Genomic DNA, 15896 nt, shown 5'->3' with positions numbered 1-15896 from the left:
AAGCCCTAAGTTGTTCCCAAGTTAATTCCTAACTTTCATGTAATTCAAATCAGAATTTCAAAGGAATTCTTTCTCAGGTAGAGCCAGGAAACTTTCTTAACTGAATCCATCTAAAATGCAGCTGATAAATAGGTGATATTAACAAATTTATGTTTGCAGTCTTCTCAGTTTATTAGTGAAACTATTTAAGACTCAGTATTTCTTGAGTGCAGCATTGGTCGCATGCCATATGTTTGAAATATGGAATTCTGTTGTCTTTCATTTCTAATTCGGTATTTTCAATTTTGATTTCTCTTACATAAGAATGTTTTAAATAATGTTATATGTGACTAATTTATTTCATTATACCATGGCAAAAAAAAATTGTAATCTCTGCATTTTCTTTTTAGTGTCGTAAGTGGATACCTTTTTTTTTTTAAGTTCTTTGAACTTTTTTTTTTTAATTTTTTTTTTCAACGTTTATTTATTTTTGGGACAGAGAAAGACAGAGCATGAACGGGGGAGGGGCAGAGAGAGAGGGAGACACAGAATCGGAAACAGGCTTCAGGCTCTGAGCCATCAGCCCAGAGCCTGACGCGGGGCTCGAACTCACAGAGATCGTGACCTGGCTGAAGTCGGACGCTTAACCAACTGCGCCACCCAGGCGCCCCAAAGTTCTTTGAACTTTTAAAACAGTATATAGACAAGTAGATCAGTGGAAGAGAATAGAAGGCTTAGAAGTAGACCCACACAAATGCAGTCAGCTGATCCTAGACAGAACAAAGGCAGTTGAGTAGACTCAACTTAGCAACCAGTGATGCTGGAGCATCTGGACTTCCATAGGCCAAAAAACGAATCTTGACAGAGACCCTCTATCTGCCACAAAAAGTAACTCAGTTGATCAAAAATCTAAATGTAAAACACAAAACTAGAAAACCCCCAGAAGAGAAGATAGAAGATCTAGGTGGCCATGGGCTTGGGAGTGACTTTATCTTAGATACAACACCAAAAGCACGATCCAGGAAAGAAAAAACTGGTAAGTTGAAATGAAAATATTTAAATGAAAAATATCTGCTCTGTGAAGGACAGTTAAGAAAATTAAAAGACAAGTCACAGACCGGAAGAAAAATTTTTGCAAAACACATATCTGATAAAGAACTGTTGTCCAAAATAAACAAAGAACTCTTAAAAGTCCATGATAAAAACAACCTGATTAAAAAATGGGCAACAGATCTAAACAGACACCCCACCTAAGAAGATACTCATGGGACAAATAAGCAAATGAAAAGATTCTCAGCTTCATGTCATTAGAGTATTGCAAATTAAAACAAAATACACTACACTATAACACCTATGGTATCTCAAAATGCCATGCTCGCCAAAATCCAAAACATCACACTAAATGCTGGTGACGAGCTGGAGGAATAGGAACTTTCATTCATTGCTTGAAGGACTGCAAATGGGACAGCCAGTTTGAAAGAGAGTTTGGCAACTTCTTACAAAACTGACAACACTTCAGTCAGCCACATTCTCAGGGAGTCTCTGATATGAGCATCTGAATCAGAAGGTGGGGTATTGAACGGGTGCTGTGACTGAGCAAACAGTGGGCTTCTCCAAGAATGGGCTTATCTTACCCTGTGATCAGCCTCCTTAAGCTGAGCATCTATCATTTTGCATCTTTTAGTCTTTGCTAGCCATGGTGTGCATGTGAATGTTTCTATGGGGTTTGGGGTGAGAAAGCCTAGAGGAATAAAGAGAGCTCTCTAGGTCCCTATTTAGATGGGTTTTATTTTTTATTCAATATCTAATTCTCCATTGTATGGCTGTGGTACAATGATAAAAAGTGATTTATTCAGCAATAATAAGAAATGAGCTAACAAGCCACAAAAAGATACGGACGAACCTTAAATACACACCGCTAATTAAAAGAAGCCAATCTGAGGTGCCTGTGTGGCTCAGTTGGTTAAGCGTCAATCTTTGGCTCAGGTCATGATTTCATGGCTCATGAGTTCAAGACCTGCGCCGGGCTCTGTGCTGACAGCTCAGAGCCTGGAGACTGCTTTGGATTCTGTGTCTCCCTCTCTGTCTGCTCCTCCCTGGCTCGTGCTCAGTCCCTCCCTCCCTCCCTCCCTCTATCTCTCTCTCTCTCTCTCTCAAAAATAAATAAAACGCATTAAAAAAAAAATTCAGAAGAAGCCAATCTGAAAAGACTACATACCCTATGATTCCAACTATATGACATTCTGGAAAAGGCAAAACCAGGGAGACAGTAAAAAAATCAATGGTTGCCAATGGTCCGGAAGGGGTTAGGGAGGGAAAGATGAATAGGTGAAACACAGGGGATTTTTAGGGCAGTGAAGCTATTCTGTATAATACAGTAATGATGGATATGTGCCATTTTACATCTGTCAAAATCCATAGAATGTACAGTGCAAATAAAAAACCCTAATGCAACCTAAAATATATCAATATTGGCTCATCATTTGTAACAAATACACCACACTAATATGTGATGTTAATAATGGGGGAAATGGGCAGGGTGGGGAGGGAGACGGAGTGCGACAAGGGTATATGGGAACTCTGTGTACTCTCTGCTCAGTTTTTCTATCAACCTAAAGTTTCTCTAAAATATAAAAATCTGTTTATTAAAAAAAGATTTAGGGGCGCCTGGGTGGCGCAGTCGGTTAAGCGTCCGACTTCAGCCAGGTCACGATCTCGCAGTCCGGGAGTTCGAGCCCCGCGTCGGGCTCTGGGCTGATGGCTCAGAGCCTGGAGCCTGTTTCCGATTCTGTGTCTCCCTCTCTCTCTGCTCCTCCCCCGTTCATGCTCTGTCTCTCTCTGTCCCAAAAATAAATGTTGAAAAAAAAAAAATTAAAAAAAAAAAAAAAGATTTAAATATATGCAAGTATGTATTTATGTATGTTTTTGGGTTTTTTTTCTGTGATGGGAAGTAGATAGATACATTGACAGCACTGGATTGAACCATCCTTGAGTACACAATGTCCCAACAACACTTTATACTGCTTTGTGCCTTGGTTCAGTTCTAGTTTGCTGTTTGTATTGCCATTCTGGCATCTTTTTGTTTCATTTTACCCTCCCTGTCACCCCCCCCCACCCCCCATTATTCTCAACATTTGTTGCATTTTGTCTTAAGTATTTCATTTTTAATTGGAAAAAAAATTGTTTTAAGAAATGAAAGTCATATGTTCTTAATTACATATTAGCTTCCAGTAGTTTCAAATATACTTCACATCAAATATCTGCTTGTTCATTTTAGGATTAAATTTTGGGCCTTTTCCTGCTTTTCATATATTTGAAGTTTGCTGTTTTAAAATGTTCCTACCAAATCAAGGTAGTTAACAACTCTTTAAAACTGCTCTGAAATTATTTTATTTTTCTCTTCTCTAAAAAATTTAGGACAAAGTTGCTTTAGGAGCTAAGCCCTACAAAGAAGAAATTGAAGATCTCAAAACAAAGCTGGTAAAAATAGACCTAGAGAAGATGAAAACTGCCAAAGAGTTTGAAAAAGAGTACGTCTTTGCCTTAATTGAACACGACTTTAATAGCTCAAGTTTGCCTTCTAAATTATATAAATTCCTTTGCATTGGTTAACTTTTTAAAATATATGGAAATACTGTTATTGCTTTTTAAAATAAATATCCACATCCACAGATTTTAAACTTGTTAAATTCTCATTACATATCCAAAGTTTTTTAAAAATGTGCATAGTTCTGGCCAATTACTAATACAATGTTTCTTTCGATGCTTCTTGCTCAGTCATATATAAACAGCTTAAAAATGGCCTTTTTATGCTTGAAAATGAATGTTAAGAACCTGTATGTGTGTGTTTGTGTCTAGCAGTTTGACCAAGGTTTCTGTCGGTTCTCTTAATTTAATTTGTTCCTCCTGTTGTGTTTTTGTGTAAAGGTTGTATTTCCTTTTAAATTATGGTACCTAGTACCCAAATGCATAACCTCTTTTTATTTGTTTATGTATACTACTGTACATAATGGCACGCCTAAAATTCTTTATGATATGGTGTAATGAAAGAACATGAAACAGAGTCAGAGACAGTGAATTAGAAATATAATATTGCCACATTATTATATCACCTTGCATAGGCTGTTTAATCTCTCTGGGCTTTATGTTCATATTCAATAAATAAAACAGTAAGTTTGTATTAGACGATTTGTTAAGATTCCTTCTGGCTCCTAATGCTTTTTGTTCTTCCTATAAATATTTAACAAGGATACCTAATTTGCCCAAAAAGTAGCATTCTGAAGCTTTTGCATCCGGACTAGCCTTCCATTGATAAGACTATTGGTTTTAGTGAAACTTATACCTATCAAGTTCTTCACTATAAAAAAATCAATTTTACTTAGAGAATAGGATCAGCAGATAACTTTCAGAGTCTCTAAAGGGAGAAAGTCTCATGATTTATCACTGCTGATTAATGCTTAAGCCAGGAGTTCATAAAATATCACTTTCTACTGGGAGACAGTGAGCAGAATTTGTTTGACCTTTGACTATCACACTGGACTGGACTGCAGCTGGGGTTTACTTCCCTGACAATGTAGACATAGGTAGAAGTTTTTTCTCACTTTCATGCTCTGGTAATCGTTGTATCCAATTAATAGCTATTGGGCTTCCAGATATTTTAAAAGAATTGTTTAAAAAAATTACTCCTGCAACCAAACAGAATGCTTCTGATTTGATGGTGTTGTACCTATAAAACACTTGGTACCAGGAGGGTATCTGCTACTACTTATGGGTTTCATGTCAATGTGATATATCTTATTAGAAAATTCTTGACAGCAGTTCTGTTTATTCTTCCATTAAAAATTAGTTGCTAGGCTTTTACATATTTCCATTGTTCTTTTTAGAATTACTTCTACAAAAGCCACTGTAGAATATCAAAAAGAAGTTATAAGGGTATTGAGAGAAAATCTTAGAAGAAATCAACAAGCGCAAGATACCTCACGTAAGTAGAAAATGCTGATATTTCCATAACTTTCCATTTTACTTCTCAATACACTTAGACATTTTGAATACTATTATATATGTGACAGTCAAGAATAAACATGTTAATCACTAATTTAGAAAGAACTGTTTTTGAAACGAACTTACTGGGATCATATTTATCCTGTACCCAATTTAGTCTGGTTTCCTATAATTTTAACTGTCCATTGGAGATTCTTAAAAAATACAAATTTTACCTTTGCATTATCAGATCATCACATCTTTACATAGTAGTGAAGACATTCACATCTTAATAGATTTTAACCATAGGCACAGTAAAAATACAATCAGTACACAGTAGAAATAAGGAAATAAAATCCTATTTGTTCTTAGTACTGAAAAATACAGAGTTGATGCTTATTTGCAAACTCTTTGAAATCGTGCAATCTTTTTGAAATTGATTTTAGACACAGTTTTCAAATCTAATGATCAAATTTCTCATATGATTTCCTCAACCTATATCTTTTTCCATATTTTTATCTCATGTTTCATTTGAAAAGCGAGGATGCTGAACAGTACTTGGGACAGCTTTGTGTAGTAAACACTGAACTAAGGACAGGTCACTCTCACTTCATGGCCCTATGAAATCATGGGGACAATAATACTTGACCTTCTAGCTTATATATATACTTATTGTAAGGATCAAACTGAAAGTTGTGTGTGAAAGCACACTGGAAGTTCTAAATGTCAAGCAAACATAAGGTAATACTTGTGTGTATTATTATCCACTCATTTAAAAAAAAATGAGGAAGTGTTAAAGATGTTGTCTAGTACATATGTAGACTGAACTTCTCTAGTGGCTATTTTGGGATAATTGCACCCCTACCTGGAAAACTTTAAGGGATAAAAATAGAAATGAGCAAGCTTTGTTGTTACAGAAGGGTCAGGATAATTAACTCTTGATTTGTGACTTTCAGTACATATTGTATCTGAATCCAAAGTAATTCAAAAGAAAATGGACATTAAGTGTCTTCCCCATACACACCTTACCACCCTTTTGTAAACTGTTGGTTACACAGTGGATTATTCTACGTAGAAGCACCTCACATTTTAATGCAGTTTTACCTGAAATTTAAAAAACAACTCCTTACATTACTTTTATACACATAGTGCAGAATACTTAATAATATATGCTTTAGTATCTTTCTGAGGTTTATTCAGTTAACAAGTATGTGTTGAGAACTTACAGTGCACTGAGTAACTGGCAGTGGACCCCACACACACACATTCTGTATTGTAAGAAGCCCTCTGGGTGTTTCCACTGATGGAGAGGAGAGAGAGTGAAGGACCACACTCACTTGGGAGATTACTACTGCTGCCGTCATTGTGCAAGATTTCAGGGAGCACTGTGGTGGGAGTGGACTTGGTGGGTTGGAGAGAAGCAAGAGGACTCTAGAGATAATTAGAAGTGTTGATCATATAGGCACAGGAAGTGAGGTAGAAGGAGGAAGGCAAGGATGGCTTCTAGGGAGATGATTGAGATGGTCTGGTTTTTACAGTGACTTATTGCGCTCAATAACATTCCCTTTATTTTGAACTTTGGAGATAATTAAAATTATCACTTAATGTGTGTATTTGCCCTCCTCACAGTTGTATCAGAATGTACGGACTCTCAGCCTTCTAATAAACCCTTAACCTGTGGAGGTGGCAGTGGCATCGTACAAAGCACAAAAGCTCTTATTTTTAAAAGTGAATATATACGGCTAGAAAAAGAAATCTCTAAGTTAAAGCAGCAAAATGAACAGCTAATAAAGCAAAAAAATGAACTATTAAGGTAAGATCTGCTTACACGATATTGAAATTATGCTTCTGGCTATTACATGTGGGGAGCATGGCATATACATATGCATATATATTTTTTGCAATTGGCAAGCCTTCACACATCTGGGGAAAGTCATTTTTTAGAGTATATGTAATAAATATATATTTTTTAATTTAATTTAAATCCAAGCTAGTTAACATATAGTGTAATAATGATTTCAGGAGTAGAATTTAGTGATTCATCACTTAACATACATTACCCAGTGCTCATCCCTACAAGTGTCCTCCCTACTGCCCATCACCCATTTAGCCCATGCCCCAACCCAACACCCCTCCAGCAACCCTCAGTTTGTTCTCTGTATTTAAGAGTCTCTTATGGTTTGCCTCCCTCTCTGTTTTTATCTTATTTTTCCTTCCCTTCCCCTATGTTCATCTGTTGCGTTTCTTAAATTCCACATGCATGGAATTATGATATTTATCCTCCTCTGATTGACTTATTTCGCTTAGCAGAATACATTTCTAGTTATTTTTTTTTAACGTTTATTTATTTTTGAGACATGAACAGGGGAGGGGCAGAGAGAGAGGGAGACACAGAATCTGAAACGGGCTCCAGGCTCTGAGCTGTCAGCACAGAGCCCGACGCGGGGCTCGAACTCACGGACCGTGAGATCATGACCTGAGCTGAAGTCAGACGCTTAACCGACTGAGCCACCCAGGTGCCCCAGAATACATTCTAGTTATATCCATGTTGTTGTAAATGGCAAGATTTCATTCTTTTTGATTGCTGAGCAATATTCTACTATATGTATATATACACACACATACCACATCTTCTTTAGCCATTCACTAGTCGATGGACATTTGGGCTCTTTCCATAATTTGGCTATTGCTGATAGTGCTGCTATAAACATTGGGGTGCGTGTGCCCCTTCGAATCAGCATTTTTGTAATATATGTCTTTTAAGAGGAATAAGACTTTGGGACACCATTCCAGATGTTTGCTATCTATCAATTGACCTATTTTTAACAAAGCCCAGAAGCAGGAAGTAAACAGATCTTTGAGGGGCAGCTCAAATATACCACAAGTCTGTATACCCAAGTCAAAGGAGAACTTAAGTCCATTATTGTAGCATATTTCCTTTTACTTCATAAACAGTTCTAACAGATTTAATTATTTGGCTTCTATCAAGGATTAGAATCTTGTGCCAAGCACTTTACTAATGATACAATAGAAGAAAAATAGGCATTAAACAAATAACTAAACAACTAATTTTTGCAATGAGTGCTATTAAACAGCAACAGAAAAAAAACACATTATCTAGTTGTGGGGAGGGGTGATGGCGAAGAAACTGATAGAAGAGCAGTTATAGAAAAGGGTAGAGGTTAGGCCAGATGAAAGGAGAGACATATAAGCCTTCTAGGCAGGGGCCAGCATGTGCACAGGCTTCAATCAGAAAGAATAACCTGTTGGTGGAACTGAAAGACACCCAGTGTGACTGGGGTGTAGAGAATGAAACATTAAGGTACAAGAAGAGATGCCAGAGGTCACTGGTCTAGGTTACTTACACAGGCCTTTTTGGGTCAGTCTGAGGAGGCGTGGGTGATAATCTGCAATATAATGAGAAAGTGACCTCCAGTGGAGGATTTTAAGCCAGGGCCTGATGAGATCAGATAGCATCTCTGGCTCTAGAGCAAATAGGGAAACCCAATTTAGGAATCTATTTGCTATAGTCCACGCAAAAGATAATTTTGGCATGGACTAGAATGGAGCCAATTGGGATAAATATAAGGAGATAAATTTGAAAGATTAAGTGTGAGGTTGGGTCCACAGACCTGGATGACCAAATAAAGGAGAGCAGGGCCTCTGGGATTGGTCCCCAGGCTTCTCTCTGCAGGAACTGGATAAATGCTGGTGACATTTCCTGCAACAAGCAAGACTATAACTAGTTCAGAAGCATGGTGTAGTATTTCTTTTAAAATAACAAAGGTACATTAAAGATTAGTCTATCCAGCAGATTAATTTGTCAAGTTATTGCTGCAAGGTATCAATAGGTAAACCACTCTGGATGATCTCACTGACTCAATTGAAAATCTGTCATACTCTAAGCTTTCTTTTCAGGACTCCATGATTACAATTGTTCAATTAATGCGACCTCATTTCATTTTCTGAACTGTGAAAATAATCCAAGCAGGAAGCATTAGGTGGGAATATAAGTATGATAAAATGGTAAATTATAACAAACAGGCAAAGGGCGGGGGAGAGAGAAAGAGAGTTGGGGTGCCTGGGTGGCTCAGTCGATTAGATGTCTGACTTCAGCTCAGGTCATGATTTCATGGTCCGTGAGTTCAAGCCCCACATCGAACTCTGTGCTGACAGCTCAGAGCCTGGAGCCTGCTTCAGATTCTGTGTCCCCTCCTCTTTCTCTGCCCCTGCGCCACTCGTGCTCTGTCTCACTCTATCTCTCAAAAATAAATGTAAAATAAAGAGAGAGAGACAGAGACAAACCAAGAAGCTCTTAACCATAGAGAACAAACTGATGGTTACCAGAGGGAAGGGGGTAATGGGATGGGTGAAATAGGTGATGGGGACTTAAGAGTACACTTGTTGTGAAGAGCACTGGGTATTGTATGCAAGTGTCGAATCACCATTTTGTACACCTGAAACTAATATAACACTATATGTTAACTGTACTAGAACTAAAATTAAATTAATTAAAATTAAATAAGATTAAAAACAAGACAAAGTGGTAAATTATATGTTGTATATATTTTACCAGAGTTTAAAAAATTTTTAATGTAAGTGTGAATAAATTTCAGGAATTGAGCAGACTTACAGTCTTTTTTTTTTTTTTTTTTTTTTTTTTTTTCCCTACTACATTCAAGCAATAATCATCATCTTTCCGGTGAGGTCAAAATGTGGAAGGAAAGAATCCTTAAAAGAGAGGCACACAAAGAAGTTAATTGTGAGAATTCTCCACAGTCTCCTAAAATGACTAGAACAGCTTCCAAAAAGAGGCCACATACACCTTCTCAATGCAAGGAACGGAATTTACAAGATCCTGTGCCAAGGGAATCACCAAAATCTTCATTTTTCGATAGCCGATCAAAGTCTTTACCAACACCTCAACCAGTTCGCTATTTTGATAACTCGGGTTTAGGCCTTTGCCCAGGTAAGTAAATATCCTGGTTCCTTAGAAATCAGGGGATATCTGTCAGAATTTATCATTAATTTGTGACCCCAAAGGGCAAGTTTAGACAAGATATAGTTGAGCAAACTATGGTGCTCAACTTGATTTGGCATTTCTGGGGTGAGAAAGTTTCTCCAAAGCATGGCACTAACGTGTATTGTTTTTTACCCCAAGCTAAGTCTTTATTCTGCCTCTTAAACCTTCAGCTTTTCCCTAAGAGAAATAAGCAACTCTGTTAAAAACATGAAGACACTACACTATAAACAAAACTTTTACCGAAGAAGCCCTTCTTATCAATTCAGTTGGCCAGCATTTCCAATAGCATTATATTCATTTTACACAAGTCAGATCATAGACTTATTTCACTTACTTATTAATTCAATCAACAAAAAATTTTGATCTCCGACTATGTGTCAGATACATTGATAAGCAAAACCAGACATGGTCCCTTACTCTACTGGAGCGTATAGTCCAATAGGAGATATAGTAATCAAGTAGTCAAAAATAAACAGGTAAAATTCTAGAGTATAAAAGGCTATGAGGCATATTATAGGTTTTTGTTGCAGGAATATTAAGGAAATCTTCCTTGAAGAAGGAAACTGAGATCTAAGGTTAATGTGAGTTTGCTTAACAAAGAGGGGAGGGAAAAGTATTTCTGGCAGATAGAACAGTGACAGCCCAAGGTAGGAGGGACCATAACCAGGGGAAGCATTAGAAGAAAGATCGTATGGCCACAGCACAGTTAACACAAGCTGCTGTGGTTGGAGGCCCTGAAGGCAAAGAGGAGAAGAGCCAGGTGTGTGGGAATTTGTAGATTGTATAGAAGAAGTCTTTGAAAGATTTTAAACAACATAATGGCAGGGGATCATAATGAGTTATAAATTTTGAACACATCACCTTAGTTATATGGTAACCAACAAATAATAGGAGCAAGAGTTTATGACAGTTGTCTAAGCAAGAGGTCATACTAGCGTGGACCTGAGCAGATTCAGTAGAGCTAGAGAGAAGTGGACGGACAGGAGAGATAGGGGAGTCAAAGCAGTCATAGGTGCCTGGCTAGATGGTAGGAGGGGTGCCAGACACAGAGGTGTAGAGCATTGCAGAAGAAAGTCTGTAATACTGTGTTTCTTGTAGTCCTTCTCACCACACAGCATTGATTGTGTGTGTGGCCAGAGCCTTTGTGACTGCATATCTGCCTGTCAGAAATCCCATTACACAGTTGTAGAAATCTACAGCAATAAAATTGTACACCTAAGGAAAGCAGTTGCCAAATCATTTTTGGCCCCAAGTGAAGGTTGTGGATTTGTGAGGAACTCTACTGTGTGACTTTAAAAAAAAATCTGTCCATTCTCATCAACTTTAAAATCAATATTAGATAAGTCCTCAGTCTTAAAGTGCTCTTTGGGATATAGGAAGACATCAATTTGAAAAAATGTTTAAACTATTCATTTTATGGAATAGTATTTAACAAACATTTAAGCACTTGCCATTAGCTAACACTTATGTGGAACTTTTGCTGTATATGCATACATGCTATTTTAGAAGAGTCTTCTGAAAAACCAGGAAACTGTTAATCACCTCTTGATTTTATCTGATAATGCCAGAGACACATGCATGATATGAAGCCACAAGTAGAAATGCTTAAATCTTTTTATCAATATATGGATCACTCTGGTACTATTTTTAAGTAAAATAAATAAAAGAGTAGGCTGGAGGGACACCTGGGTGGCTCAGTGGCTGACTCAGTTAAGTGTCTGACTCTTGATTTTGGCTCAGGTCCTTATCTCATGGTTCATGAGATCAAGCCCCACTGGGGCTCTGCACTGACAGTGTGGCATTCTCTCTCCCTCTCTCTCTGCCGCTCCCCTGCTTATATATGCTCTCTCCTTCTCTCAAATAAATAAGCTTAAAAAAAAAAAAAGAGTAGACTGGAATAATATATGAATCAAAAAACTGGCCAATTCAGCCTTAAAGGACATAGTCCCAGCCTGAATTAGTAAAATACCATTCTAAGAAAATTTTAATGCTTTTATTTTGAATTATAAAAGATAATTTAAAATTTCTCAACAACTTGAGATAATTGCAAAGACCAGGTATGAGACATTTACTTATATGAATATAATCATTTGAAAATCAATATTATTTATAAACAAATAAACACAACTGAAGTGCTCTTTAAAGGCTCAAAGAAAGTTTTCCAAGGATGGCTAAATAGTCTCCAAAATTAATAGTATTTGTTTAGTATAGCATTTTTTTTTCCCTAAAATTCAGGCAAAAGAAAATCAGACTCACTCTGTGTTTGATTTCACTTTGAATCTCAAACTGATGAATTTCAAATTCATGAATTGCTTCTTGGTTTTATGTTCAAAATGGTTTTTCTAACAATTGATTTTGTGAATTGTGAAATATACCTTTGTAATGACCAAACATGAGGTTAATGACCATATTGTCATTTTTCATTCTTCTTATCTCTGCTGTCTTAGCATTATTTACATTTCCAATTCTATTAGAATTTCGTGTAGTTTTTTTAATAAAATATGGTTACTTTTGGGTTTTTTTTTTTCTTTTTGTTTTTTCTCAGAAGAACAAACTGCTGGAGCAGAGAGAGTGGGTCCTCAGCCAAGTCTTTGGCACACCTCCTCAAGAAAAGATATGCCTGAGTGCAAGACCCAGTAGGCTCCTCTGCTGTCACTTTCCTGGGGGCCCAGCGTTTCCTGCTGAGAAATGACTGTACTTTTACGTTATGTGCCTATCCCTGGCAATGTTACCACAGTCCAATGTAATTTCAGTTCAGTTTTCACTTTGCCACTAGAATTGGAAGATGAAGGAACAGGAGGTTAATGCATTCCAATAATTTGGAATGACTGATAGCAAAACCTCCTTGAATGTGGTAATACTTTAGAAATTGAATTATTTTATTTATTTATATATTTTATAAAGAATAAAATTATTGAAGGAAATTTCCAGTCTTTCCATGCATATGCAAAATGTATTCATCTTTATTAATGTAATGTTTTACACATGACTTAGGTAATTCTAAGGCCTAATACATAAAGTGTCATTTAATTAACATTATGAACTACTTTTTAAGTGCCTTGAACATTGAATAAATGTTTAATTAGTGGTTCTGAATCACAACTTTATGTAATATTGATGGTTTCTTGGTGGGGTATTCAGGGTATATTTGGCTGTACTCGTTTGGTGACTTTCAGAATTTTGCTACAAGAATATATACATGCTTCCTGGATTTAAGTTGCTAAGGGACAGCAAAATGCTGTGACCTCTTCATTTTCTAGTCTGATCTTTGTTTTGCTATAATAAATACAAAAATTCTCTTTGTTTTTCTGTACCCACCCACTCCCTATACAAGAACTCTAAATTGGTTGATTTGCTATTACACTTTGTACTGTGCTGCATTTTACTCCCAGCGGTAAGAACTTCATACCATTTATCCTACCCTTGTATTTCAGACATGAGGAAACAACACCTGAGTTTCTATCAAAGTAGAAAATCTTAGAAACCCAGAGTCCCCACACATACATAAGGCATCTGTGGATGGGCTTCATGCAGTCTGTAAGACCTCTGAAATTTTATGTTAATTTGTATGTAAACTCATTTTTCTAGGATACTTGGGTCCATACTCCTATCATATTCTTAAAGGGATCTGTCACCCTATAGGAGGTTAAGAACTATGGTTTTAGAGAGCATCTGTTACTACTTTTAAATCATAAGACTTTGAAAAATCACATAAAACAGCAAGTTGCATAAGGTTTAGAACAGTTAGTGATTTCAGTGCATTCTTGGCTCTTTGATAAAATTCATTCAAAGGAAGAGATTGTGAATTACATCATAGCCATCATTTTACAATCTATGGATGGATATTTTCCCTTAATATACTATCATAGGCATTCACTAGGGCTAAGGGAAGGTGTCCCTTCCAATAACTGTCTCCCCCAAGCCAGTCCCTTCGGAGTTGTTTCTCCTTTCCACTCTTCCCCCAATAAGACACTATAGCAGAGCTGCAGATTTGTTTCTTGACAATGTCTGCTCCTCCACTGAATAACAGTAACTCAAGGTAGTAGGTTCACCTGGATAATAAAACTAAGTCCATTAAACGTAATCAGTCATCAGGTATCCAGTCTAGTAGAATATTGCTCAACTCTAGGATTTGGATGTCCATTTCCTTAGATTTGGGAAGTTTGGGGCCATTATTTCTTCAAATAAATTTTTTGACCCTCTCTCTGTTCTGGAAGTCCCATAATGCATATATTGGTCCACTTGCTGATGTCCCATGAGAACCTTAGGCTTTCTTCATGTTTCTTTATTGCTTTTTCTTTGATTCTTTCTGCTCCTGGATCAAGTCTTGCTACTGAACCCCTCTAGTAAATTTTTTAATTCAGTCATTGTATTCTTCAGGTCCAGAATTTCTTTATGGTTCTTTTTTTATAGTTTCTATTTCTTTGTTAATACTGTCATTTTGTTCGTGCATTGTTTTTCTAATTTCATGTAGTTGCCTATCTGCATTGTCTTGTAGATCATTGAGCATCTTTAAAACTATTGTTTTGAATTCTTTGGTAATTCATAGATCACTTTTTCTTTGGCGTTAGTTTCGGGAGACTTATTTTGTTCCTTCGGGTCATGCTTCTCTTTGTGTGTACATGTGCTTTCTGATTTTTTGCTGAGTTTAATGCATTTGAAAAAGCAGCCACCTCTTCTAGTATACAGATTGCTTCACACAGGGGAATGCTTACACCAGTCAGCCTGGTCATAGATGCCAGGGGTCTCTGAAAACTTTTTAGGGGGATATGACTTCTCTGGGCTATGTGTATAATTTGCCAATTTCTTTTCTGAGAGCTGGATCTCTTGCTCCCTCTGGTGTCTGTCTGCAGTACAACATGTTCTTTAATGCAGTAAGAAGCCACCTGCTCTCCTTTGTTCTCATTAGCCCCCAGGCATCCAAAGCATCTCAGCCTCCCATTAGCACCCCAGGTAGATAAGACAAATATCAGTCTTGGACAGCCTTCCAAAAAGTTGGAACACCAAGCACATACTCTACTCTTCCTCCTCTCTCCCAAGTGTGCTAACCATTCCGGTCTCCTTCTGGGGCACTGCAGGCCGTCTAGTGCCAACTATGCCAGTTCCATCAGCCTCCCAAGTCAGGCAAGACAGAAACCAGTCCCTTGGGCTGCCATATGGAAAGAATTTTGGATGAATTTTCCACTCTTTTCTTTCCCCCTACTCCCCTGGGGAAACCAGGAGCCAGAGATTGAACTGTGCTAGCTTGGGAAAGGGGTGGGGTGGGATGGGTGGAGCCACAGGTGAGGTGAAATGGCTCTTGCCCATTTCAATGCAGCTGTTCTCAGCTTTCTCCTTACCAAGGGTACTGCAACTTCTTAACTGGCTTAGTTAGGTTAAGAAGGTATTTTGGTTCATTTAGTGTTTTAAATCAGTGTCTCGGGGGAAAAGAGAGGTGGGACTCCCTTTTCCTCCATGTTGTCGACATCTCCCTCAGAATGTTAAACTCTTGAGATCTGAGTTTCAATATCATGATGAATGGCTGTGAAAGGATAATGACGAAAGTCAACAATGAAACATGCAAGAATGTTAAAAAGCAGTAATATGGTCAGAAAACACTAAACTGGCCTGAAAATAAAGCCAAGACTGAAGACAAATAGATTATTGTTCATAGGAAATATTTTCTTGAGAGCCTGGCAGATTTATATTCAAGGAAACTAAGAGCCTGCCATTCATACTCGGCAAATATTTAATGGTCGTTTACTGTGTGCCAATCGCTGGTCTGGACACCAAAAGGTACTGTCTTGGTGAAATTCATGTTTGGTTGGAAAACAAATTACTGTATGCTGATTGCAATATAAGGGTGAAAAAGATATGGTCCCTAGCCTTGAAGAAATTTAGTCCATGGAAAATACAGATGTGTAAGCAAATTTTT

General features: G+C 37.3%; 1 protein-coding gene across 1 annotated transcript in view; it reads left to right on the top strand.

Annotated features, from left to right (window-relative positions):
- Window positions 1-13263, top strand: part of CENPE (centromere protein E) — an 86790-nt gene extending 73527 nt beyond the window's left edge. Inside the window, exons 45-49 of the mRNA XM_047091827.1 lie at window positions 3397-3509; window positions 4863-4960; window positions 6589-6772; window positions 9642-9928; window positions 12528-13263. Coding sequence (XP_046947783.1) covers window positions 3397-3509; window positions 4863-4960; window positions 6589-6772; window positions 9642-9928; window positions 12528-12622 — 777 coding nt within the window. The 3' untranslated portion in view covers window positions 12623-13263. The remainder of the gene's footprint in view (window positions 1-3396; window positions 3510-4862; window positions 4961-6588; window positions 6773-9641; window positions 9929-12527) is intronic.
- Window positions 13264-15896: the final 2633 nt, after the last annotated feature.

Source organism: Lynx rufus, unplaced genomic scaffold (genome assembly GCF_022079265.1).
Source record: "Lynx rufus isolate CCGP_SWC_20201006 ecotype Redwood Valley unplaced genomic scaffold, mLynRuf1.p SCAF_3, whole genome shotgun sequence".
NCBI classification, from domain to species: domain Eukaryota; kingdom Metazoa; phylum Chordata; class Mammalia; order Carnivora; family Felidae; genus Lynx; species Lynx rufus.
The sequence above is the reverse complement of the archived record's forward strand: the minus strand, read 5'-3'. Positions and strand labels throughout refer to the sequence as shown.